Source organism: Vespa crabro, chromosome 17 (genome assembly GCF_910589235.1).
Source record: "Vespa crabro chromosome 17, iyVesCrab1.2, whole genome shotgun sequence".
Classification (NCBI taxonomy): Eukaryota; Metazoa; Arthropoda; class Insecta; order Hymenoptera; family Vespidae; genus Vespa; species Vespa crabro.
In genome coordinates, this window is record NC_060971.1 from 3,106,699 (window position 1) to 3,130,825 (window position 24,127).

General features: G+C 26.8%; 3 protein-coding genes across 4 annotated transcripts; 1 reads left to right on the forward strand and 2 right to left on the reverse strand.

Moving 5' to 3' along the window:
* The first annotated feature begins 2,241 nt into the window (after positions 1-2,241).
* On the forward strand, positions 2,242-5,066 carry LOC124429954 (toll-interacting protein A-like). Its single transcript, XM_046975871.1, has 6 exons — positions 2,242-2,423; positions 2,897-3,070; positions 3,215-3,348; positions 3,443-3,647; positions 3,757-3,930; positions 4,011-5,066. The coding sequence occupies exons 1-6, from the start codon at positions 2,376-2,378 to the stop codon at positions 4,119-4,121; spliced, it is 846 nt and encodes a 281-aa protein (XP_046831827.1). The 5' UTR covers positions 2,242-2,375; the 3' UTR covers positions 4,122-5,066.
* A 1,873-nt stretch (positions 5,067-6,939) lies between these two features.
* On the reverse strand, positions 6,940-10,001 carry LOC124430092 (apolipoprotein D). Its single transcript, XM_046976201.1, has 4 exons — positions 9,820-10,001; positions 7,837-8,065; positions 7,566-7,737; positions 6,940-7,311 (listed from the first exon to the last, which is right to left on the reverse strand). The coding sequence occupies exons 1-4, from the start codon at positions 9,982-9,984 to the stop codon at positions 7,152-7,154; spliced, it is 726 nt and encodes a 241-aa protein (XP_046832157.1). The 5' UTR covers positions 9,985-10,001; the 3' UTR covers positions 6,940-7,151.
* Positions 10,002-12,227: 2,226 nt separating this feature from the next.
* On the reverse strand, positions 12,228-16,836 carry LOC124430091 (protein Daple-like). 2 transcript variants are annotated; one of them, XM_046976200.1, is made up of 8 exons: positions 14,910-16,836; positions 14,706-14,811; positions 13,939-14,631; positions 13,607-13,833; positions 13,247-13,449; positions 12,807-13,057; positions 12,577-12,732; positions 12,228-12,470 (listed from the first exon to the last, which is right to left on the reverse strand). In XM_046976200.1, the coding sequence occupies exons 1-8, from the start codon at positions 16,307-16,309 to the stop codon at positions 12,378-12,380; spliced, it is 3,129 nt and encodes a 1,042-aa protein (XP_046832156.1). In that variant the 5' UTR covers positions 16,310-16,836; the 3' UTR covers positions 12,228-12,377. The 2 variants fall into 2 exon arrangements, 1 of the variants encoding a protein (XP_046832156.1); XR_006943649.1 differs by lacking the exon at positions 12,228-12,470 and having other exon boundaries at positions 12,592-12,732; positions 12,807-12,947.
* Positions 16,837-24,127: the final 7,291 nt, after the last annotated feature.

A 24,127-nucleotide genomic window follows, 5' to 3' on the forward strand; every position in this document is an offset into this window, starting at 1 on the left:
TCATTCTATTATTAATTAACCCTTCTTCCATTTTTTTTTCAACAGTAATATATATACAATACTATACAATAAATATTCTATACAATTATGTTGTTCCTATATTTTATTCTTATATGAAAAATTATATATATATATATATATATAATTTTTATTTAAGATATTTAAGACTATTTTAAATTCTAATACTTAAAAATTTTCATCTTAGGGTCGTTGACTTTGCGTAATATAAATACATACAGACTTTTCATTAACTTTCGGTAATTTTAGAATTATTTAAATGGTCCTTAACGTACGCGGAATAGAAAAAAGTAATATTTAAACAATAATACATTCATTTATTACACACATTACAAAGATCGTAATTCTTTCTTTAACGTGAAAACTTAAAAATTAATATTTTGGATAATTTTTCAATCATTTATAAAATCTCTAATGTAGACAGAATAGATTAATATTTATACGATAGTACATACGTTTAATAATTAAAAAAATGTTAACGCCTGAGATACTTAAAATAATTTTAATTTCTTTTGCATTAGACTTAAATTTTGAATTGGCGATCTTTGATTACGTAAAATCTAACGTCTGATTGACTTCGATTTTTATTTAATTGGTTTTCCTTTCCTTTGTGACTAATAAATTCAAAAGTCTTTTTAAGAGTGTCTTTCTTGCAAATATCAATGATGACTTAATGTAAATATATTTCTATATATTTGCTTGAATAATTTATACAGTTATTTATTATAACAGAGATATTAATTATTTTGTTTGTATTTTTCTATTTCAAAAATTTATTGCAATCGCGCCAAAATTCATAGCAATGAAATAATCGAAATTTTATATCGCTAAAATTAAAATATCGCGAAATAGAAGCAATGTTTGTTCGTTCACGTTTTGCGATTTAAACAACGTTGTGTTTTTTACATCGACTGTGTGTGCAATGTAATCGTTAGAGTCAATATTTGTTCGCAAAATTTTTTGATTTTTTAACAATCACACAGACTTTATTTATGAAAGACAATAGAATTAAAATGAGAAATAATATCAGTGATCGATCGTTAAAAAATAATTATTATCACGTAATAGAATTCAGTGCATCATTGAAGAAGATCTCGATCAACTTTAATGTCGACCTACTTCATTTTCAACCAGTTACGAATCATCCACCCTGAATTTTGACCTAAATCGCGAACAAGTATTTTGGAGCCATTGGAAAACTTCTTAAGTAGTAAATGAATGTTTAAGTCTCTTCGATCATTCAATCATGTCAAGGACGAAAGGTCCAAATTCGTATAAGTGATTGGTTGTAATGATTGTAATTAATTAATAAAAAAACATTGAGTGACAACGAGTAAATTTTTTAGAATATTTACTCGTAAATGATTGTTTATTTTTTGATTTATTTATTAGATCAGGATAGGGATGTATTCTTGTTCAAACGTATTTATAATTATTAATTTTGAATATATTAATTCATTTCTAAATATTTTACTAACGTGGAAATAATCAAAGAATCTTTATTCCGTCAATTTTAATAAAGAATGAACAAGAAAACATTAGCGATAAATAATCTCTGAATTACAAACGAATATACATTAAACTATTAACACTTTATATTCTCAATAATATTTCTATTGACAAATAGATAAGATATAGTTAAATTTAAAATTATTTTCTTTAAATTTGAAAATTTATATACTAATTATTATATGTATTAATTATATTTATTATTCTTTATGCTTTTATCGTGAAATAAATACGTACGAACGTCTCTAACATGGATCACTACGAGACATATACTATCATCAAAGAAAAATATTATACATATGAAAGATTGAAAAGTGTGAGTTTACAATCTACTGTACTACTTACTCTACTCAAACGAAACCAATTGTTATATCGTGAAAAAGAAAAATAACCAATATAACCAAAACACTGATACGACCTGATGGAGACAGCGTTCTCTATTTGTATTCGTAGTTTATATTTTATTCATTGTAGTCATATACGCTTAGAAAAAAAAATAATGAATGGGCCTTAATATATACAAAAATAATTTGGATTATAATAAAAAGGAATTAGTTTTATTGGTTATGTTGTAACATTAAAGTGATTGGTAGATTGCTCATCATTAGAACGCTTCTGATTGGACAAACTTACTAGTAAATTTTATGATCCACCAATAAACAAGTACATTCTATGTTACTTATTTAAAACTCACCCAAGTGTATTAAAAGTTTATGTATGGATATGTCCTTTATGATTGTGAGTTGCAAGATTTGACAGATTGTTGTTCTTTCGTATTTGCAATGAACGTTTAAAAGTAAAGAAATAGTGAAGTTAATCTTTTTGAAGTGATAATCTCTTCAATCGTAATGGATACTGATGCACGTGCAGTATTATATAAAAATTGGAAGAAGCGAGTAAGAGAAATTCATTCTTATATTCGATGAATTAATAACTTTCATTTTAAATATTATAATTACTCATTGCTTGTATATACGTTTCCTATTTATGAGTCATTAATGATTCCAATCTTTACTTGCAATGTAGATATAGATGTTATATATATATATATGTATATACATATTGGAATGAAATAATAAGAAAATAAAAAATAATTTACTTTTTATCCTGCAATGTTAAATATATATATATATAAGAAAAAATACATACAAAAGTTTGTAAAACATATTATAAAATTTTAATGCATAGAAGTAAATATTTTTAATTCCATTGATATATTAATATGAAATATTAATGAAATTATAATCAAACGTTTTATCATATTGTAAAAATTATTTAAAAATCAACATATATAATGTTTAATATAAATTGTCATACAAAAAGTTCTATATTATATATTTGACTCAGACATTCCTTTCTTTTCCTTAAGGCTTTTGTAGGTCCTCTTCCACAAGGCTTTTTAAAATTAGAAGATCGCAATGCACAACAACAACAAGAAGCAGCTGATCAACAGGCTGCATTAGCTTTGCAACAATTGCAAATGCAAAGGAATCCGATGTTACATGATCCACGTATGGGCAAACTTAGTATAACAATTGCCCAGGTTAGATTGTATTAAAAAAAAAAAAAAGAAGAGATTAAACAGTTTTTATTTAAATTATAGTTCTTACAATTAATAGATAATATATTTTACAAAGCTAATGTTATGATAAATATTTTTGTAAATTTGTGAAATTATAAATTACAGGCGAAATTAGTGAAAAATTATGGTATGACAAGAATGGATCCATATGTTAGGTTAAGAGTTGGTCATTCAATTTATGAAACGCATACAGATTCAAACGGAGGGAAAAATCCACGTTGGAATAAAGTCATGCAATGGTTTGTATATTTTTTTCTTTTTTTTTTCTATTACATAAGATAAAATAGAGATATAAATGAAGTCATATTATTATAATTATATTATACTTTATAGTTTTTTACCACCAGGAGTTACACAAATATACATAGAGATATATGATGAATGTTCTTTTGTAATGGATGAATTAATTGCATGGGGTCATATAGATATACCACCTAAAGTTCTTCAAGGAGGTGAAACACATGAAGATTGGTATACGCTCAGTGGCAAACAAGGTGATAATTTGGAAGGCATGATCAATTTAGTTTTCAGTTATACGGTAAATGTCTTTATAAAGATATGTAAATTATGATTGATTTTATTGATTGAAAAATATTATTTTAAATTTCGTTAAATCCATTCAAAGAAATTATGCAATTATTTTTTAGGCTAAATGTCATCCGTATATGCCTGGACCTTCAGTAATGATGGTACCATCTGCAAAGATGTTTAGTATGGCATCATATACACCCGTATATACATCACCTCAACCAATATCAGCAGTTACAACACCTCCTGTTATACCAAGCTTGTTACCAAATGCTGAAGTTGAATTGAAACAGGTATTTTATAATATTAATATATATGTTATTAATATATCTTGATATTGTATATAACTTTTATATTCTTTATATATTTCTAGCTTGCAGAAATGTTTCCAAATATTGATAAAGAAGTTATTAAATCGGTATACGATGTTAATCAAGGAAAAAAGGATATAACTATAAATTCACTACTTCAAATGTGTGAATGAATTTGAAAATATTTTAAAGAAAATATTCTATGGAATATGTTATATAGACTATACTGAATCAATGGCTGTATCGATGGAAACAAAAGGATATAAAGCAGATATCTGCTAATATAATGATTATAAATTTATTGATTGCTTTAACAAAAATTGTAGAATGAAAATAACAATTGATACGGGCTTTGCATGATTTCATTGTATACATTTTAAAGACCAGAAAAGTTATATGATGTGATATACATTTGCCTTCTTCTGCCTTTGCTAATGTCTCATTGTAAGATTTTTCAAAGCATCACAGATTAATTTGAAACTATAATAACATTCGATATTCTTGTCCATATTCTTTTGTGTAATATATTTCTTGTAAATTTAATATATTCCTAAATGAGTAATATTCATTTTTATTCTTATTTATACAATAAATCATTGTATAGATAATGCTAAGAAATATGTAATTAAGTATTAATGTATTATGATAATGTAGTAAAGTGATGAATATAATTGAATATTGCATTTAACAGTTGCAGAAGAAGATGTACAAACATTAAAAATAATGTTATATTAACTTACTTGAAATAGTATCGTTATAACAATGTTTTAGATATTATTGTCTCCAAGAATTAAGTTCTTTTATATAATTTCAATATATATGTTTTTCAGTCATATAGTTTAGTAATATAATATTTATAAATCTATTATTTAATAACGCCAGTAATTATTAAATATGTATTATTCTAAATATTAGTTGCCATAAAATATGATACATTTTTATGATGTCATTATCTAAAGATTTCACTTAAAAACAATTAATGAAGCTTATGAAAACAATTTGTAAGCTAACTTTCTACATAAACCGATCTAAGTACTGAAAAATATGATCTTGTATTTAGAGGATTATACAAACTACAAAAATGTATTTTCTTAGAAATATATATTATATAATTTTAATTATATACATTTTTAATTGTACTAAGGCAATAATTAATTCATTAATTAAATAATACAAAAAAATGAACGATTAATTATGTTCATAATTATAAATCTTTATATTTTTAAACCGTCTGCAATTTTTATTATTTTAAGTTGAATCTTTGACAATCATAAAATAAAATTTTCTTATATTATCATTTAATAAATAAATAATTCATGTACATTCCGTTTAGAAGAAAAAATATATATGCAAAATTTGTCTGTGCTTTTTTTAATATGTTCTATATTACCAGACGGAATTCGAACGCAACTTATTGTTAATGGAAGTTTAAATAATAAAAATAAGCTGGGGCTAGAAGACGATGAAGTTAACAGTTTAAATAGAACATTTTAAATGAAAAACTACTGGCATAAAAATTTTGTGAGTCATGGAGGAAGTCTTATAATGTTACAACTCTAAAACCATTGTCCAAAAAAAGCTACACAATGATTCAAAAGAATCAAGATGTACTCTGATACTATTATACAGAAATAGAAAAAAGGAAAACCATATCAAGAATGGGGATTGATAAGAATTTATCAGCGATGAATACTTTGATCAAGATATTCATTACATTCATATTTCATGGAGTTGCTTATAAAATTATTCAGACATCTGGAAATGTTCTGAAACAAATTATACTGCTCATGAAAGAGAAGAAAGCATTGGACGTCCCTTTAAACACGAAAACATTGACTATTCCAAGAATAGTTGCTTCTATTTTGCATTACTTTGCATTATATTAGTAATGACCTCAGAATATCAACCAAAGTTAGCCAAAGTTAATGCTGCTTGATTCAGATTTTTTCAAGTCCCTATGATGACTTCTGTAATATCTTCAGGATCAACAGCACGAGTAGCTGCTTTGTTACTGATCGCAACGAAAAAAAAAAAAAAAATTAAAGAATACAAAAAAAAAACCACTTTTAGTTCTATCTGCAGATTTCACAAATGTGAAGCTGTCAAAATGCCTTGCAGAAGGCATCATAACAGAAAAATACACTCTAACTTACCTGGTTGCCATTGCTGACATTGGGATGTGTAAAAAAAAAAAACGAAAGAAAAATGAGAAACTCAAAGATCAAAATCTGGAGAAGATTCTCAAACTGTTCTAAGCCCCAGCATTCGAAATCCTAACACCAATGACGACTATGGCTATTCTTTAAACGGACTATGCTATTATTAACAATTGTTAGATGCAAAATCTAATATTTGTCAACAATTACAGAATTCCATATGAAATATATATATATATATATATATATATATATATATATATATATATATATTTCAAATACAAATTAGAAAATATAATATTGAAACAATGCACTTCCACTTTTTAACAATTATATAATAATAATCGAAATATTACCCTGATCCAATTGACATATATTACGCAAATTTTTATACAGATTAACTTTTATTATATCGATATATTATATCAATATATTATATCAAATGAATATATTATAAGTATAAGAAAGGTTCATATGTAACAAAACTAATTAAACATACTTAGGAATGTTAATTTTTAATAAAATGTTCGTTGTTCCAATATATGACTTATCATGTTTCATGTTTTTTTATTTACTCATTTTAAATACTTATTATTATCTATTTATCATAAATACTTATCATTAATACTATTTAATTATATATATAATAATAACAAATAGAAAAATTTTAATTAATAATAATGCATTAATAATACAAAAAAAAAATTATTTTTTCACTATAAAATTTCTCTTTCAAACTGAACAACTTTTATTCTACTTATCGTTTTATATATTCTAATAAAAGAGATGTTCAAAAAATAATGCCTATATATTTATATATTTAATTATAACATCTTGACGAAATCTATATATATATATATATCTAAAAAAAAAAAAAAACGATAACGCTTTATTACAATTATATAATTATAAATAAAAAAAGATATATTATTTGAATATAATAATTAAATTGATAACTGATTAACTTAAAGTATCGTCGTCATTCCTGTAATTATAATATTATGCGATATACATATGTATGAACATAATTAATTATTTAATCGTATTTTAAAGCCGTCTGTGTTTTCGTTTTAATAAATGTCTTCTGCTAGAATTAATTTTCTTGTCCGTCGATATTGGAACGAAAGATATACTGTATGGCGGTATATCCGTTTGATTGCATTGTTTTTGTTCCATAGGAAACATATACTCCAAATCTATATCATACCTGTTAACACAATGTATATTTTTATTAAATCAATAATGAAACGTTATGCGCATTTATTCATCGTAAAAAAATATTTGTCTTCTAATTCAATCATTTTTATCTATTGATCTCATGCTACATTAATCTGTGATATAATTAACAGTTATATAAAAAAAAAAAAAAAAAAAAAAAAAAAAAAACACCAAAAAATACAATTTCACAGTTAGAAAAAAAATTTTTGCAATCGTAGAAATGAAACGTTTAAGCCTACTTACTTCGGTAATTTTTCACGAAGATAAGAAATTACATTTACCCCTAGACTAGGCTGTCTACTCATAATGAAACTAGACAAATAACGGGGACTCTTATTTTTTTCGGCACAGTGCATCAGTAAGGCCCAAGTTTTATAATCGGAATCCAATATATAAGTATTATATATTTCTTCATCTAAAAGTGTGATTCATAATGTATTACGCAGAAAATATGAATTATTCAATGAAGTTTGAACGTTAATAAAAAGAAAACAAAGAGACATTCGAAACTCACAGGGAAATTCCGCATGAACCCAATGTGCTGGAAGCTCAGGTGAAGGAATTTTCCATGTGATATTACCAACGAGTTGTTCATTGATCGGATCATCGGTAAAACTATACGTGAAATTCATAGTAACTTCTGCGCTCTCAGACGACACCGACAATTCGGCTCTCATACATCTATAAATGAGAGCTTCCTCGGAGCTAGCATAATACTGCACAATGTACCACGATCCGAGAAACTATAACGTTATAACAATATAATGATTTATTACATTTCAATGTACAATAATTTTATTTTTACTTTTTTTCTCTTTTTTTTTTTTTTTTTTTTTTTTTGATTTTCGATTAACCGACTACTAATAACTTTCTAATAAGAAAAAAGAAAAAAAAAATCGTCTTTAATTTATTAGAATAGTTTGCAAGCAATGTTCTTTTTTTTTTTTTTTTTTTTGTATAAAGGTGTAACATTCTTCAATGTGTCAAATATTTTATTAATTTATTTTCATAAAATGACCTAATATCAACGAATTCTTAATGCGAACAAGCTATTTTTAGGTGAACCATCTTAGCCGTAGTCGTTCTTACTTGAAGCGTACTTCCAAGTTAGCCATCCGGACAAACTACTTTTTCTTTCTAAATACATTTAGAATGGGTCAAGAAAATAGTTTGAAAACAACATCGGATTCGTATACTATCAAGGATCATTGGATTTAGTACAATGGTTATCTCGTTGACCTCACGAAAGATAATTCAGATCCGGATGCGATAATTGCGAGCTCGTAATCAAATTAGTCATTTAAAGTCTCAATCGAACCGCAAGTATATACCCTGTAATTATGTACGATAAAAATTCAAATGAATGAACTTTTAATAAATACACACACACACATACACACACACGCACGCACGCACACAAGTATATGTTTAATAATAATATATACATAAAATTTTTTTCAAAAAGTAATAATCGAATAAAATCAATAATAATAAGTTATATGTGTCTATGTATAGTATATATGTATTAAACTTTACTTGAAAAATAAATGTCTATCAATACTCGAATATATTAATTATTCGAATCTAATGATTCATATGTAATATAAATATGAACAAAATTCATGCGTCATAGTAGAAACTGTTTTCCACTCGACAATCTAAAAATAAATTTACTGAAAATTCGGTTTATATAGATATATATATATATATATATATATATATAAAAAGAGAGGAGAGAGAAGAGAGATACAGACAGAGAGAGCGAGAGAGAGAGAAAGAGAGATAGAGATGACCAATAACATTTCTTGTACAAATTATTATTGTTACGTTAGCATGGAGGGTCAAAAAATTTTACAATGCATATCAATTTGTTAGATGTTCGAAAGAAAATTATTATCGCTGTCACTTTTTTGGCACGGGTTCGAAACGATCGAGAAAACATCGTTTTCAATATCGCGGAAGATCAGAGTGCCGGGACAATTAAATTGCAATTCGAATCGGCGCGGAACGCTATTTACTCTGCTGACTGGTCGATGCTAAATTACCGTTCATTGTCAATCCGGAAAGCTGCAATATTAGCGGCTAATAAATGGATGGATTTTATCATATGTCAATAGACGAAGAGAACGAACGTTTCCATTTAAAACAATTGTGAAATCGAAAAATCACAGGGTGAGAGATAATTTTTCTTTTATTTTTCTCTCTTTCTCTTTCTCATATTTTTCCTTTTTTTTCTCTTTGTTTTTTTTTTTTTTTTTTCTATTTAATTACCTCTATCTGACCAACGTTCTGCTATTAAAAAAAAAAAAAAAAAAAAAAAAAAAAAAAAAAGGAAGACAAAGTAATGCCAAGCGATCGAAAGAGATGATGAACTTTTGCGTGGAAAAGAAAAAGAAAAAAGAAAAAGAAAAAAGAAAAAAAAAAAAAAGAAAAAAAAGAAATTAAAAAAAAAAAAAAAGTAATTCGTATTGAATAGGATCCTAAAATTTTCTATTACCTCCGTTATATCAAAGTTTCGTATTCCCTTGACTCTTGGACATTTCGTTTTGTCCTCTCGTCTTTTCCAGACGCCCCCGGTATCGTCGATCAAAGAAGCGAGCAACAATGAGAGAACGATCAGAGAATCGAGGAACTCGAAACGTTTTATTCCAACACGATGCATTCTCCTCGTGCACTCACGTTCGAGTTCGTGCCACGAGAGTCACGATGAGACACGCACACGAAACTGTCGCGCTTCTTCGTGGAACGAAACTCGCCAACCAGCCGACTACTAAAAGGCCACGAAGCGAGCGTGAAGAACGAACGAGCTCTCATGACTACTACCTACTCTATCTCTGTGAGGCGCCATAGAGAAAGAGAAAAAGAGAAAGATATATATATATATATATATAAAGAGAGAGAGAGAGAGAGAGAGAGAATGAAAGAGGGAGGGATAGACTCACTATCACGTTCCTCCCTTTGCATTCTTCCTTCTCTTTCGTTTTCAATCGGCAACTTGTTCTCCACGTCGCACATAAGATCCTCATAAACGGCGCCAACTTATTCCAGGATTTTCTCGTAGGCGTGTTATATTATCCTTGATCGAAACTATACGATCGAAGAAAATCTCTTCTTTCCTTTTTCTTCTTTATCTTCTCTTCTTGGTGTTACACTTTTCTGAGAAATCAAATTATCCATTGATAACAGTTTATTATGTTGAACAGTTTATTATATGAAAATGTTCGATAAGTCAAGATTACGAGGAATAGATAATACGTAATTGGACTAATATGTAATTGCTATTTTTAGTTAGCTAATTTAGCTAATCTGTTATTCGTAATAATTCGATTTTTTTTTTGTTTTTCTCTAATGATTAGAATGATATGAAATTAACGATTAACTTCGTCTTATTTGGACAAGAGATAATTATATTTATACAGTTAATGTGTTTATCTATGTAAATTATTTGGTATTAAACAATTATCTTTTATTTATAATAGTAATTAGATCTTCCGAATGATTAGGATTATATCAAATTAATAATTTACTTCATTATTCTGATCGGAGATTAAATTCAAGTTATATTTAATATTTATTTATCTATATATTTAAGTTAATTGTCATTAATTAATATCTTTATTTTTTAAATTGTAAATTATGGAAATAATATTAATTAGTTTAATATTATAAACTATTCTCTTTTTGTAATATAATAAAATTTTTATTTCATCAGAATGATATATATATAATAATAAATAATTAATATGATTTGTTCATACCTTTAAATTAGATCTACATAATTTTTTATCTTCTTTGAAAATTTCTTCTTAGAGATATTTTTTCTTTTTCTCTTATTTCAATTCGTTTCATTGTATCTCGCTGTCTCTAATCGCATAAACGTTCTCTACTCCTTTAAGTTAGCAAGAAGTTTTAGAACAACACTTCGAGACGCATAATAAGTATCACCACACTCGAACTCGTTTACTATACTATTTTGATACGTAACATTGATTGAACTATTATTATTCACGAGATATTGCTATTATATTGCAATTCAATAAAAGTTTAATCGAATAATTATGATAAACTGTGAAACACGCAATAGTCTTATATTTATGACAACTTTAGTTCATATCTCTGATTCTATGATAGATAGAAAAGGACTAGAAATATCAAAACACAAATAATTTAATCAAATTGATTCATCCAAAATAAATCTCTCCCATGTGAAGTTCTCATTATATCGTAAACAATGAGTGATAATTTATATCGAAATTTTAATATTTGCTAAATATAATTTATTATATATTTAATATAATATAATTTAATTATATAATATGAAACATATGTTATATTAACTATATTATATGACATATTTGTTTTTATATATTAAAATATTAACATGTCATATAGTATATTTAATATATATTTCGTATTATATAATTTACTTTTTCTATATATATATATATAAAAAAAAAAAAAAAGAAAAAAGAAGAAATCAAATTGGATTTATAGAGGTAGAAGAATAAATTTCTATAAATCACTGTAGAAAATGAAAACGAAAAAGGTCCGTTCTTCGACTTACGAAACTCGAGATAAATTCTTGTACTATCAATGAAATACGTTTGTCTTATCGTACATCCTTTTCCTCTGCTTCAGGCATAGCAACGTAATTATGTTGTCGGTATTATTAATTAACGATGAAACTTATATTATATGTAGAAAGGATGAAAGAGGTAAAGTTACATGAATTATTCGTGGTAGAAAAATACTGTATTAAATATCTTCGATCTTAAATATGTGGAATGTTCGTTAAAAAGAAAAAAAGAAAAAAAAAAAAAAAAAAATACAACAAAAAAAGAAAAAAGAGAAAAAAGTAGAGAGTGAGAGAGAGAGAGATAAAAAAAGCGTCATTCGATATTTTTTTTTTTTTTTTTTTTTTTTTTTTTTTTTTTTTTTTTTTTTTTTTTTTTTTAATTATTGCTAGTTAATTATACTGCAACGAAGCCATACTCTTGTATGATCGACTTCATCTATGCCAGAATTATTATCGATTATGTGTTCTCGAATCGAACATCATTTCCATGGTGGCTTATTTCTTTGTTGCTCGATCTTACTGTTGAACTTTTGTGGTACAGGTATATATTCGCTGCAATCGTGTGCCGAACCCTATAATGAAATTTATTTACTATTTCATCGTGTTTAATTAATCGATTCATTTAAAGAGAGAGAGAGAGAGGGAGAGAAAGAGAGAGAGAGAGAGAGAGTAACAAACCTCCGAGGTTGCCTGCAATAAAATACTATCTTCGTTCGTTATACTTAATTCTTTCTTCGTATAATGCTTTCGTGGAACTTCACGACAAATTTGCGGGCTCGATATGTTTTCGAAAAAATTCGTATATTCCTCTTTAGGCTCTTGCATTTCGGCGATCTACGAATTAATCTTATTATAAATACATTTAAAAATATTCTTCGATTAATTTATACTTTAATAAACATTCTTACAAGTTTGATATATTTTCGAAGATCTTCTTTCGAATCTTTTTTATTTGACAATGGAATATCGATCAAATTTTCATTACGATTACGATCATTCTGAATGTTTTGAATTCTGGATGACGACGTCGGTGTTGTCGACGACGGTTCCTGTGAAATTTTTATTTGACAATTTGATACAGATTCTTTAGGTATTTTGCTCTCGAAAAATTTCTCCGCCGTTAATCTTTCTAATGGTGACAGATTCTCGATATTACCACCTACAATATGATTGCGAAAAATTATGAATGATAAAAAAAAAAAAAAAAAAAATGAAGGAAAGGAAAGGAAAGAAAGGAAAAGGAAAAGCAATAGAGAAAAAAAAAAAAAGAAAAATGAAAAAGGAGATGAAACGTATCATCGAATAAAAATTAAATATGAAAGTTATGAAACGTCGATCTCGATTATACCTGATATTATATGTAACGCTTGTTGCCATTGTTTTTGCATAACCGAATGCAATTGTTCTGCCAATTGAGATTTATTGGCACGTTGAGAATTCAAATGCATTTCTAATAAGGATGACTTTTGTACCGCTTGTGCCAATTGCAATTCGCACAATCGTTTCTCTTCTTTGTGCTTTTCTTCTAATAAATTAATTTCTAATCGATGTCTACGAATATTTGTAAAATAATTTGCGTATATTATTAATTATCGTGATTATTATTTATATATATATATATATACATATATTATATAATGGAAATTAATTTTTTTTCTTTTTTTTTTTTTTTTTTTTTTTTTTTTTCAAATAAAATTTGCTCCCTTACTTATCGATAATTTCTTTGATTTTTCTTGCAGCACATTCGGCTATAACCTGTTGCCTTGATTTTAATTCTTCAACGAATTCTAATTCAGCCGAATCGAGTTGCGTTTGAAACTCTTGTAACTTTGCTTTTACTACTTCATCGACTTGTTTTTGATAGACCTCTTGTAATTCGCTTCTCATTTTTACCTGTTGTTCCTCCAATGATTTTTTTTCTTCCTTCGCTAATCTCTAAATTAATACATTCAATTAATAAAATTATTACATTAGAATTAAACACACACACATATATATATATATATATATATCAGATTATATTCTTAATTGATACTGTACTTCTGCTTTTTTTGCATCGTCCAAAGAATTAAGTAAAAAAACGTTCTTCTGTTCTAGAATATTATTTCTATTAATTTCTTCTTTAATTTTAAGCTGTAAATTTTCCTTTTCTTGTTTAAGTATTGTCAATTCTGCTTCGCAAGTATCTAACGCTTTATGTATTACGCTCATTTCATTCTTCACTTCGTTACCTCGTAAACGTTCCCTATTTAATTCCTGTTGTATATTCTTTAAACTTTCATCGGTTTGACGATTGGTTTCAATTAATTTATTATATTCCCCTTTAATTTGTTGATATCTATTTTCTGTTTCCTGAATCAATGATTTAGAATTTTCTAATTCATCCGCATGAACTTTTAACAAATCAATTTTTTCTTTCATCAAACTATCACTTTTCTCTTTATAACCAGCTGCGAGATCTAATGCTTTCGATAATTCTCCCTCGCAACGTTTTATTTGCGATTGAAATTCATTTATTTCAGATTGATGCTTTTCATTAATATTATGAAGATTCTTTTCTAAATCATCGCGTTCTCTTTCCAATATCTGAACACGTTGTTTTATTTTCGACCATGCATTGTTAAATTGTGAAATTAATACATCCTTTTCATAATCTACTCTAACAGCAACTGCGAGCTTTTCTTGATGTTCCAATAAACGTTTTTGAAGTTCCTGAATTAATATCTCGCAATGCTAAAATAAGGATTATTTTTAGGGACAAATTTAATTTTTCAAAATTAAAATTTTCAAAACAAATTCAATCATACCTCTCTTCGAAATTTTTCTTCTTCTAATTTAATTCTAATCATTTCTCCTTGTGATTTATTGGTATTATTATCCCAAAAGTCTGATAAAGATAATAATTTTTGTGGCCTTGTAAAGAACAAGAAAAGAAATCTTATTAAATATTACATTTTCTTATGAGATAGAAAGAAATAATATAAAATAAATCTTAACGCTTAAAAAAGTACCTCAATGATGGTTCTGTATCTTTGACAATATCTTGTAAACTACTGGTATAAAGTGATTTTGTACAAATATTTGTTAAAAGTTCAGATTTAGTCTCTGTAACTTCAGGAACTATTGTATATTTATTTTGTCCATTACTATTATGTATCCCTTCAGGATTTTCTAAAATGCTCGTTACATTTTCTTGCATTTCCTTTGCATTAGTACCACCTATTTCATTTCTCTTAAATCTAATTTGATTTGATTCTGGCATAGATGTGATAATGTCAGTGGTTTTCTTATTATGTAATAATTCTATATTATTAGCAGGATTATCATTTGTATTTTGAAGATTATGACTCTTATCAGGAACCGTTTGACGAATTCTTTCTTCCCATTGTTTAAAATCAGAAATTAATTTATCAGTTTCATCTAATTGAAATAAACTATTTGGACAGGTCTTTAATGATATATCAGTATAAGCATGAATTCCTCGATTTTTAGAAATCATAGAAGTAGCCTCGATTTCATTATTGCCTTGACCAATAGTTTGTTTTTGAAGAAATGAATCCAACTTTTTCTGATTACATTGATAGGAATTAGCACCATTTATTCTTTTAGATAATTCCAAATCTGTAGCCTCCATTTCTTGAATTAATTCATCAACTTCAGAAATTTCCATGTTTACTATCTTTTTAGAAGAGTCCACAACACGGTTTCCTATTGTACTAAGCAAATTCGAGGTAGATGGTACTAAATATGATTTATCACATGCTTTATTGTACATATTATTTGCACTTTTGTTATCATTTGAAACAGAAGAAGATTCCCTTATGATAAAATTATCAGCAACATGCGGGATCATTCCAGGATGATAAAAAACAGATGGTACCACGTGAGTATCAGAATGAGACTTTAAAACCTCATGCTTTTCGTGATTACATGCGTTAGTATTAACTTGGTTAGTATTATTAGTTTTCAGAATATAATGATTCGATCTTATATCATTTTCATTTGAATTAATACGATTGGATGATACGTACCTAATAGGCGTAGAAGGAACTGAGGAGGACTTGCGAGGTTTGATGGGACTAGTCTGCAAACTGGATGGTTGACTTACGGAGATATTACTTCTGCTTGATTGTTTATGATAGAAATATCCGTTTTCTTGTGTTTGAGAATCCAATGAATTGTTCAATAATGATATATCCAAACTGTTATCTTTAGATTCGATAGCAGAAATTCTATTCTCTAATGATTGCATATGACCAACTAACTCTGATATAACTCCTCTTCTTCCATTAGAACGATTTACTTTTTCATAACACTGTTTTGTACTAATGTCAGAATCAGAGGATGATGGTACAAGGAAGAGATCAGGTGGGATAAGGAGTAGGACGTCCGTATCATCCGAATCGCTCATTATCCTTTTTCTTCCATCAGCAGGAACTATTAATCACACTGTGATTCCATATAACATTAAATGATTCACATAACTTTTCTTATTATTAAATATGACGACCGATGAATTATATTCCATAGATATATTATCTTAATTACTTTGATTTAATCATTAAAAAAAACTTTGTTGTACACATTAGTATCACTTTAATTTTCACGAGTAAATTTTTAAAATTTCATCTACACTTATTATTATGGATTAAAATATTTTTGCATTTTCTGAATTATTTCTAATAAAATATGTGTATATACAACAGAGATAGAAAAAAAAATATATGAGATAATAAACAAAAGCGTTCAGGTTAGTTCACCGTTTTCTACAACATTGTTAGAAATTTTTCAAACTCACGAATATTAAACGGATCATTAACGATTTACGAATGATACACTTGACACATTTAAGATTTAAATTATTTAATATAATATAGATAATCCGAAAATATTATAGAATTAAAGAAATAATCAAGCAGAACCGCCAAACATTGGTAAGCGTCGGTTACTACTGGTTACTATTCGACACAACGCCATCTGTTAGAATTTTCCTTTACTCAATAACAGATTTTAAAAGTTAATTGACGAAATGAAGTTCAGAATTGTATATATGCCCCATCTGGTTAAAAAAATATGCGACCGGAGAGGGCGCCATGATTACAAATTTAATAACTTTTATGAAAAAAAAAAGAGAAAAAAAAAAAAAAGGAAAAAACAAAATAAAACAAAAATGATAAATTATCTTTTTAAATAACAAGAAATATTATTCCAAAACTAATTTCAAAAGTAATATGCGATTATTATTAACTTTTTAAATATAATTAAAAAAAACATTCGATAAACTTGATACTAGTTTAATTGGTAAATTAGTGAAATTTATTATCACATCGTTGCTTATCCACTTTAACAATAACATAATTTAATTGTTAAAAGTAATAAATAAACTAATATCTGATCTCTAATTATGCTAATTTATGTTGTGCTAATATATTTTCTTTATTTATTAATTAAAAATGATGAAGGTATGCCATATTATATATATATATATATATATATATATATATATATATATATATATATATAAATATGTGTACACTAATAATAAAAATAAAAGTTCTTTATTAATATGTATTACTTTTTGCATTTCATTATTCTTTCGTATATATCATTATGGAATTATGTTCTGGATTACGTATTCTCTGATATTATTCATAATAAATATTATATGATGAAGAGAAAAAAAAAAAATATATATATATATATATATATATATGTGTGTGTGTGTGTGTGTGTGTGTGTGTGTGTGTGTAAAGCGAAAAATGAAATGCATATTTCTCTTGTGAACGAGAGATGAAAATTATTTTTAAAAAAGCTCACGAACTCTTTATTTGAGCTTGCTAATAAAGTAATTTTGAAACTGTGACAGTTACAATACACCGTGTTTATGTCTTTTCTCATCCTTTGTTACGGCAAGACAGAAAAAAAGAAACGTGTATAATTTAAAATGAAATTGTTGAAGAATGATAGGCAAAAAAGGATTAGTTTTACATGAACATATAAGTAAAGTATTTAAAAAGGATATAAAAGTGAAGCAAAACATTTAAAATTTGCAGAAAAATAAAAGTAGAGAAAAATGTGGTTTTCGCTGAAAGTATAATCCATAAAAGTCTATAAAAGTAAAATCCATTAAAAAAATATGGATATTTTAAATAAAGAAAGCATTATGAAAAAAGAAATAAACGAAAAAAAAAAAAAATAATAATAATAATAAAGACAGAAAGGTCATTTGTATGAGCGTAGATAAAGTCAAAAATATTTGTGTAAATATTATAAATCATATCTAAACAAAAACGTAGAAGAAAATATGAATATAAACGAGAGTTATCTGCGATACTGATTGATTATTTACGGCATAACATATTTGAAATATTCCAAAATAAATAATTATTTGAAACAAGTGTTCAAATGAAAAATGATTTAACTTCGGTTACGTAGCCATTCGAAGTCGGCTGTTCGAAATTGATGAAAAATAAAAAATGATTTCTCTCTCAAAAATGTACACTTTGAAGTAAACAAATAAAGGTTATTTTTAAAGTTAGTTAAATAATATTTTATTCAATATATATCATGAATTCGAATTTATATTCCAGTCAATTCTTGGCCTACTTTTTCGTACGCCTACAGAAGAAATGAATATTAAAAATGACTCGGCAAACTTATTTAATTTAATCTTTTAAAACACTACGAAATACAACTACTTTTTTATAATATTTTGTTTTTGTTTTCTTTAATTTTTTTTTTTTCTCCTTTTTTCCTTGTATTTAATGGATTATATTTTTTACGTTCGTATTTAAATACATTATTCTCGTTATCGAATTTATAATATTGAACATCTCGAATTATTCGGAGAAATTACGAATGACTATTTTACCAAGTTGAAACGATAATAATCTATAAGATATTTACAGATTCACGGAAGCTTCTATGAAAGTTTAGTACGGAAAATGGATGCGATCGTAACGTAGATCGAAACTAGAGTAGAACTCGAACGATCCGTGCGAGATTTACAAAGATAAACACACCCAACAAATTTGATACTATTTTCGGATATTCACGGGATATTTCCCTACGTATTAAACGTAGGAAAAACAGTGATAATTATTATTATTTAACGATTAAATTATTTATCGATGAAACATAAAATTCTCTCTCTTTCTCTCTTTTTATGGATTATATATATTTAAATACTTTAATTCGACGTTACGTATGTATGTACATACTTACATATAATGCATCGAAACAAAAAAAAAAAAAAAAGGAAAAAAAAAAAGAAAATTAAAGCTAAATAAAATGAAAGATAAATTTTTATTGGTGAAATTTGTTCTCAATTTATTTTTATTAATTTTAATCATTTTTACACACATACAACAGATAACGATTGGTATCAAATTGTGCACGCATCGGAAATATTCGTGTTCGTGCTTTATTATTATCGTGTATGTCATTTTCAACGTTGAAAATACGACGGTGCTCGTTAGAACGACATTATTATCGTTTTTCCTATACAATAATAATAACAACTAACGAGAACAGATACTCGACTACTCGATTTCTTTACCATTTTCTCTCTTCTCTCTTTCTCTCTCTCTCTCTCTCTCTCTCTCTCTTTCTCTCTTTGTTAGAACATACGATTAATATTACTCTTTAATAACTCTTTAATTATATGGTATTCTATAATTAATGATAAAAACGGACATTTAATAAATTTGTATGAAAATATGAGTCGAAAGTATTAAATAAATTCTTTTTATACGAGATATTCACTTCTTCCTATGACGAAAATTAATTATTGTAGTAAAACAAGATATAAATTATATATTTTTGTTACATCCCATTTTAAATTCATTAATGATATTAACTGTCAAAATTATTAGAAAATGAATTTCTTGTTTTCAAGAGAGATATACAATTTTGAATAAAACGAGGCATCATTATATATTTTGATTTAGAAATAATAAACTTTTTTAACGAGATATACATTTAATAATTTGAACAGTTCATTTTATTAAAAGATTTAAACAAAAAAAAAAAATAATAAAAATAAAAAAACATCTACTGTATTACATCGCTGATGAAACAAATATGAATCGATAATTTGATTTTTGAGAAAAGTTTCGTCTATCTTTTTGAAAACAAAGCATTGTATAAAAAAGATTTTATTTCATATACTTTCGATATATATATATATATATATATATATATATATATATATATACATATATTTATTTATTTTTTATTTATTTATTTATTTTCTTTTTTTTTCATATAAAATCATCGAATGTCCGATTGTACCATAGATTTCAGAACACCCATATATATATATATTAAGAAAGGATATATATACATATATATCTTTACAAAACAAATAACTTTACATTTTTCTTTTTACATTTAACTTCGAGATTCCTTCGAAAATTTTTATTAGACGGAAATTATTCTATCTATCGATCGATCGGCCTTTTTCTCTTAAATCTACTCTAAGCCAGAACGTCTTCGACGAATCCACATATCCTTCTCGTTTTCGACAGAAACTGTGACTCTTGATCGCGTGTAATAGTCTTAGCAAGCTAAAACAAAAAAAAAAAGAAAAAAAGAAAAAAAAAAGAAAAAAAAAAGAAAAGAGAAAGAAGACGAAGAAGAAATATACGAAAATGACGAAGAAAAAGAGGACGACTTGGCTTATATTCTTCTTTTACAAAAGATAATCACTATTTTGGCTCACCTTCAAGACGAACGATCTATCGTCCAACAATGACCACGATGCCAGGAATCTTTGGACGATCAATAAACCATTTTATGAAAATATTCCGCCCACATTCCAATAAACATTCCTATCTAAAGGGAAATCTATAAATAATTATATTTATATTTACTTCATCATCAGAGAAAATTAATGAAGTATCGATTCGGTATATTCAAATAATATAATTGTTAAATTTAGAACAAATGATGCAGTACGTAATAATCATTAATTTGAAAAGTATAGGTTGAAGTATGGGAACTTGATGATATACAAATTAAGGATATTGAATGTAACATTACTATATATTTATTTCTTATTATATATTAATACTAAATAAGAATGTCATTTATTACTATATATCATATTATTCCTGTTGTAAACAGCATATTTTTTTTTATTGCTCTTTATTTCTCTCTCTCTCTCTCTCTCTTTCCACTAAATATATTTCGTTATTTAGTTTATATTGTTTTATTATTTTGACTGGTCATGCATGTTTAGCATCGCATCATATTGTTTGGTATGGCTAAAGTTTTTTTCTATATAGTGGCCTTGAATTTATTTGCGTTGGCCTTGATGTTTGATCAAATTAACATGATCCATCCTACATATGTCTGATATATATTTGTTTCAAAAGAATATTCGTGTAAATGGAAAAAAAGATGTAATTTAAATCATTTTTCCTTTTTCCTTTTTCATTTAATTAATCATATTCTCTCTTATAAATATGTAAAGAAAAATAATTTCGTACATTAATAAACGTATCTCGTTAAAATATTCCATTTCGATATATTTATTTTTCTTTTTTTTTTTTTTTAATTTTTAAATAAATACTTTTAATATTTTGATAATAAATCATCAAGTAAATGTTATTTATTATGAATAATATTTAAATATTTTCAATATTTATTATAATAAATTATCATTTAATACGCATGTACGATGATATATATATATATCATTAGCTAACAAATTTGTATTAACAAAAATAATTTTTATTTTTAATAAAACGAAAAAATTACAGAGAAATATAAAAACGAAGAAATAAATAGAATGAAAAAGCATGTTTGTGAAAATGAATATACGTGTATAGAGAAAGTTTGATATTATTTTATAAAAAAAAAGAAAAAAAGAAAAGAGAAAAAAAAGGAAGAAAAAGAATAATAAAAAAAAGCGACAGAGAGAAAGAAATAGAAACAGAAAGAGACAATGACAGAGACAGAAAGAGAGACAGAGAGAGAGAGAGAGAGAGAGAGAGAGAGAGAAAAAGAGAGAGAGAGAAAGAGAGAGATAAAAGGTCAAAGGAAGATTGAGAAAAGAAAAACGTATATTAGATAAATAGATAAAGTCGATTCAGCAAAAATTGGTTGTGTCGACTAGCGGCATGCCGCTGGTTTCAGATTTACGAGGGTTGAAGTAGTAACAGTGGGATGGGTGAACGTTTGACGTTAGCTAGCTAACTAAACTAGATACCTAGCTAGCTAGTGACTTGGTCCAGACATCGAGACATGGACCAGGTTAGAAATGATAAAGGGTATTATCGTAGAGAGGAGAGCGTGTTAGGCGAAGCTTTTGACACTGCTGAAAGATAACTACGAAGAGAGGATAGCTTCGAATATCCTTCTCTTTCTCTCTCTCTCTCTCTCTCTCTCTCTCTCTCTCTCTCTCTTTCTCTCTTACTCTCGTTCTACGACGTCCCGTTGCCTCTGCCGGATGAAACTTAGATCGCTCCCCTGCCGTTTCGCGAAGATAAACGCCCAAAGATAAACTGGCGGATCCTGGAAAACCGCTGCAAGACCGATGGCCACCGGTGTCCTCGTACTGCATCGAGCCTCGATTTCTAACTTCGCCTTTCTCGCCTTTGGTACTATTTCTTCTTTCCACCTTCTCTCTCTCTCTCTCTCTCTCTCTCTCTCTGTCTCTCTCTGTCTGTCTCTCTCTTTGTCTGTCTGTCTCTTTCTTCTTTTTCTGTCTCTCTCTTTTTTGTCTGTCTCTCTCTGTCTGTCTCTCTCTTTGTCTGTCTGTCTCTTTCTTTATTTTCTGTCTCCCTCTTTTTTGTCTGTCTCTCTCTCTCTCTCTCTCTCTCTCTCTCTCTCTCTCTCTCTCTGTCTTTTTCTCTGTTCGTTTCTTTGAATCCTTTGACACATCGGGCGCAACTTTTTTTTTCCATTTAACTATTTAATCGGAAAGACTTTTGATTCGATGAATATTTAACAATTGAAATTTATTATAATTTTTTTAATATTATAATTTCGATCAAATGTAAAATTTTATATCAACATACGTATAGGTCAGAGATGGAAAAATTCTTTTTTTCTTTTTGCTGAATCAATGATTCTACGAAAGAATGGAAAATTATTAAATAAGTTTTCTCGTTAGATATGTGATAAAAAGTGAGAAAGCATTTTTTATCAAGAGAGAAATTAAATGTTTTAGGACAAATTAATTTTTAAATCTTGCTCGGTTAACAGATTGAAAACTATTATAAATAAAATCGTAGATATTTGTTTAACAGAATATCGATATTTGTTTAACAATATAGAGAAAAATTTATTTCCATAATTTTTATTTAATTTCAAATAATAACAAAATAATCTTTCTTATTGTTTTTCGTGATAACTTTTAATTGTCGACTGTAGAAAGAATATTTGTATAAAAAAAGAAAAAAAAAAAGAAAAAAAAAAAGAAAAAAAGAAAAAAAAACTTTCATCAAGTCAGAATTCATAGAATTCACCTAAATTTCTATAGTGATCAATGGAGAAAAAACTTTATTAATCTTTTTCGTAGACAAAAGTGATAATATTATAAATAATTTTTCTAAATAATTTGCATTTCAATCTCTCTAAAGATCACCTTTGTTTTATCATTTTGATTATTAATTAATTTATTTATTTCTTTTTTTTTTTTTTTTTCAATTTTTATCTTTATCTTCTCAAAAGATATTCTCCCGATTTTCAAAAAAAAAAAAAAAAAAAAAAAAAAAAAAAAAAAAAAAAAAAAAAGAAAACAAATACTCATATACTCGCATTAACAAATCTATATCTCTAGTGAGTTTCTTCGATGTAGAAAGATCGAAAAGTTCTTTCATCAAATGAAACGCGAAATTGCCAAGATCTCATAGAGATTTATCAGAGTCGTGGTGAATCGGCGAAGTATGTATACGTTAGCTACTTCGAACGATCATTGTAATATCCCACAGAGTTAAAATCGAGATCGATATCGGTTCTGAACGCTTCGTCGGCAGTAAACTTCTGATGCATTCGTTAAATCGTGCTGATGTCGTAAGCAGAATCGGACGTTATTCCCTTAACGCGTCCAACGAGAAACCATTTTCAGCTTTCTGAAACCAAGCCACTGTTCATTGCCAACATACAAATGGCTGAGTGACGTTTTCCATTTCGGACGATTACGAAGATTGATTATTATTATAGCAACGAACATCTTGATTCTCTTTTTCGTTAGACAAAAATAACGTTACGTATTCCATTC

What these genes read in the sequence shown, in the direction of transcription:
- LOC124429954 (XM_046975871.1), top strand. Translation starts at nt 2,376, where the DNA reads ATGGATACTGATGCACGTGCAGTATTATATAAAAATTGGAAGAAGCGA. An exon ending in ATAAAAATTGGAAGAAGCGA is followed by an intron (nt 2,424 to 2,896) that starts GTAAGAGAAATT and finishes CTTTTCCTTAAG; the next exon opens with GCTTTTGTAGGTCCTCTTCC. An exon ending in CTGAAGTTGAATTGAAACAG is followed by an intron (nt 3,931 to 4,010) that starts GTATTTTATAAT and finishes ATATATTTCTAG; the next exon opens with CTTGCAGAAATGTTTCCAAA.
- LOC124430092 (XM_046976201.1), bottom strand. Translation starts at nt 9,984, where the DNA reads ATGCATCGTGTTGGAATAAAACGTTTCGAGTTCCTCGATTCTCTGATC. An exon ending in GAAACTTTGATATAACGGAG is followed by an intron (nt 8,066 to 9,819) that starts GTAATAGAAAAT and finishes ATAACGTTATAG; the next exon opens with TTTCTCGGATCGTGGTACAT. An exon ending in GGTTCATGCGGAATTTCCCT is followed by an intron (nt 7,738 to 7,836) that starts GTGAGTTTCGAA and finishes TCACACTTTTAG; the next exon opens with ATGAAGAAATATATAATACT.
- LOC124430091 (XM_046976200.1), bottom strand. Translation starts at nt 16,309, where the DNA reads ATGAGCGATTCGGATGATACGGACGTCCTACTCCTTATCCCACCTGAT. An exon ending in ATCAAAGAAATTATCGATAA is followed by an intron (nt 13,450 to 13,606) that starts GTAAGGGAGCAA and finishes AAATATTCGTAG; the next exon opens with ACATCGATTAGAAATTAATT. An exon ending in AGCGTTACATATAATATCAG is followed by an intron (nt 13,058 to 13,246) that starts GTATAATCGAGA and finishes ATCATATTGTAG; the next exon opens with GTGGTAATATCGAGAATCTG.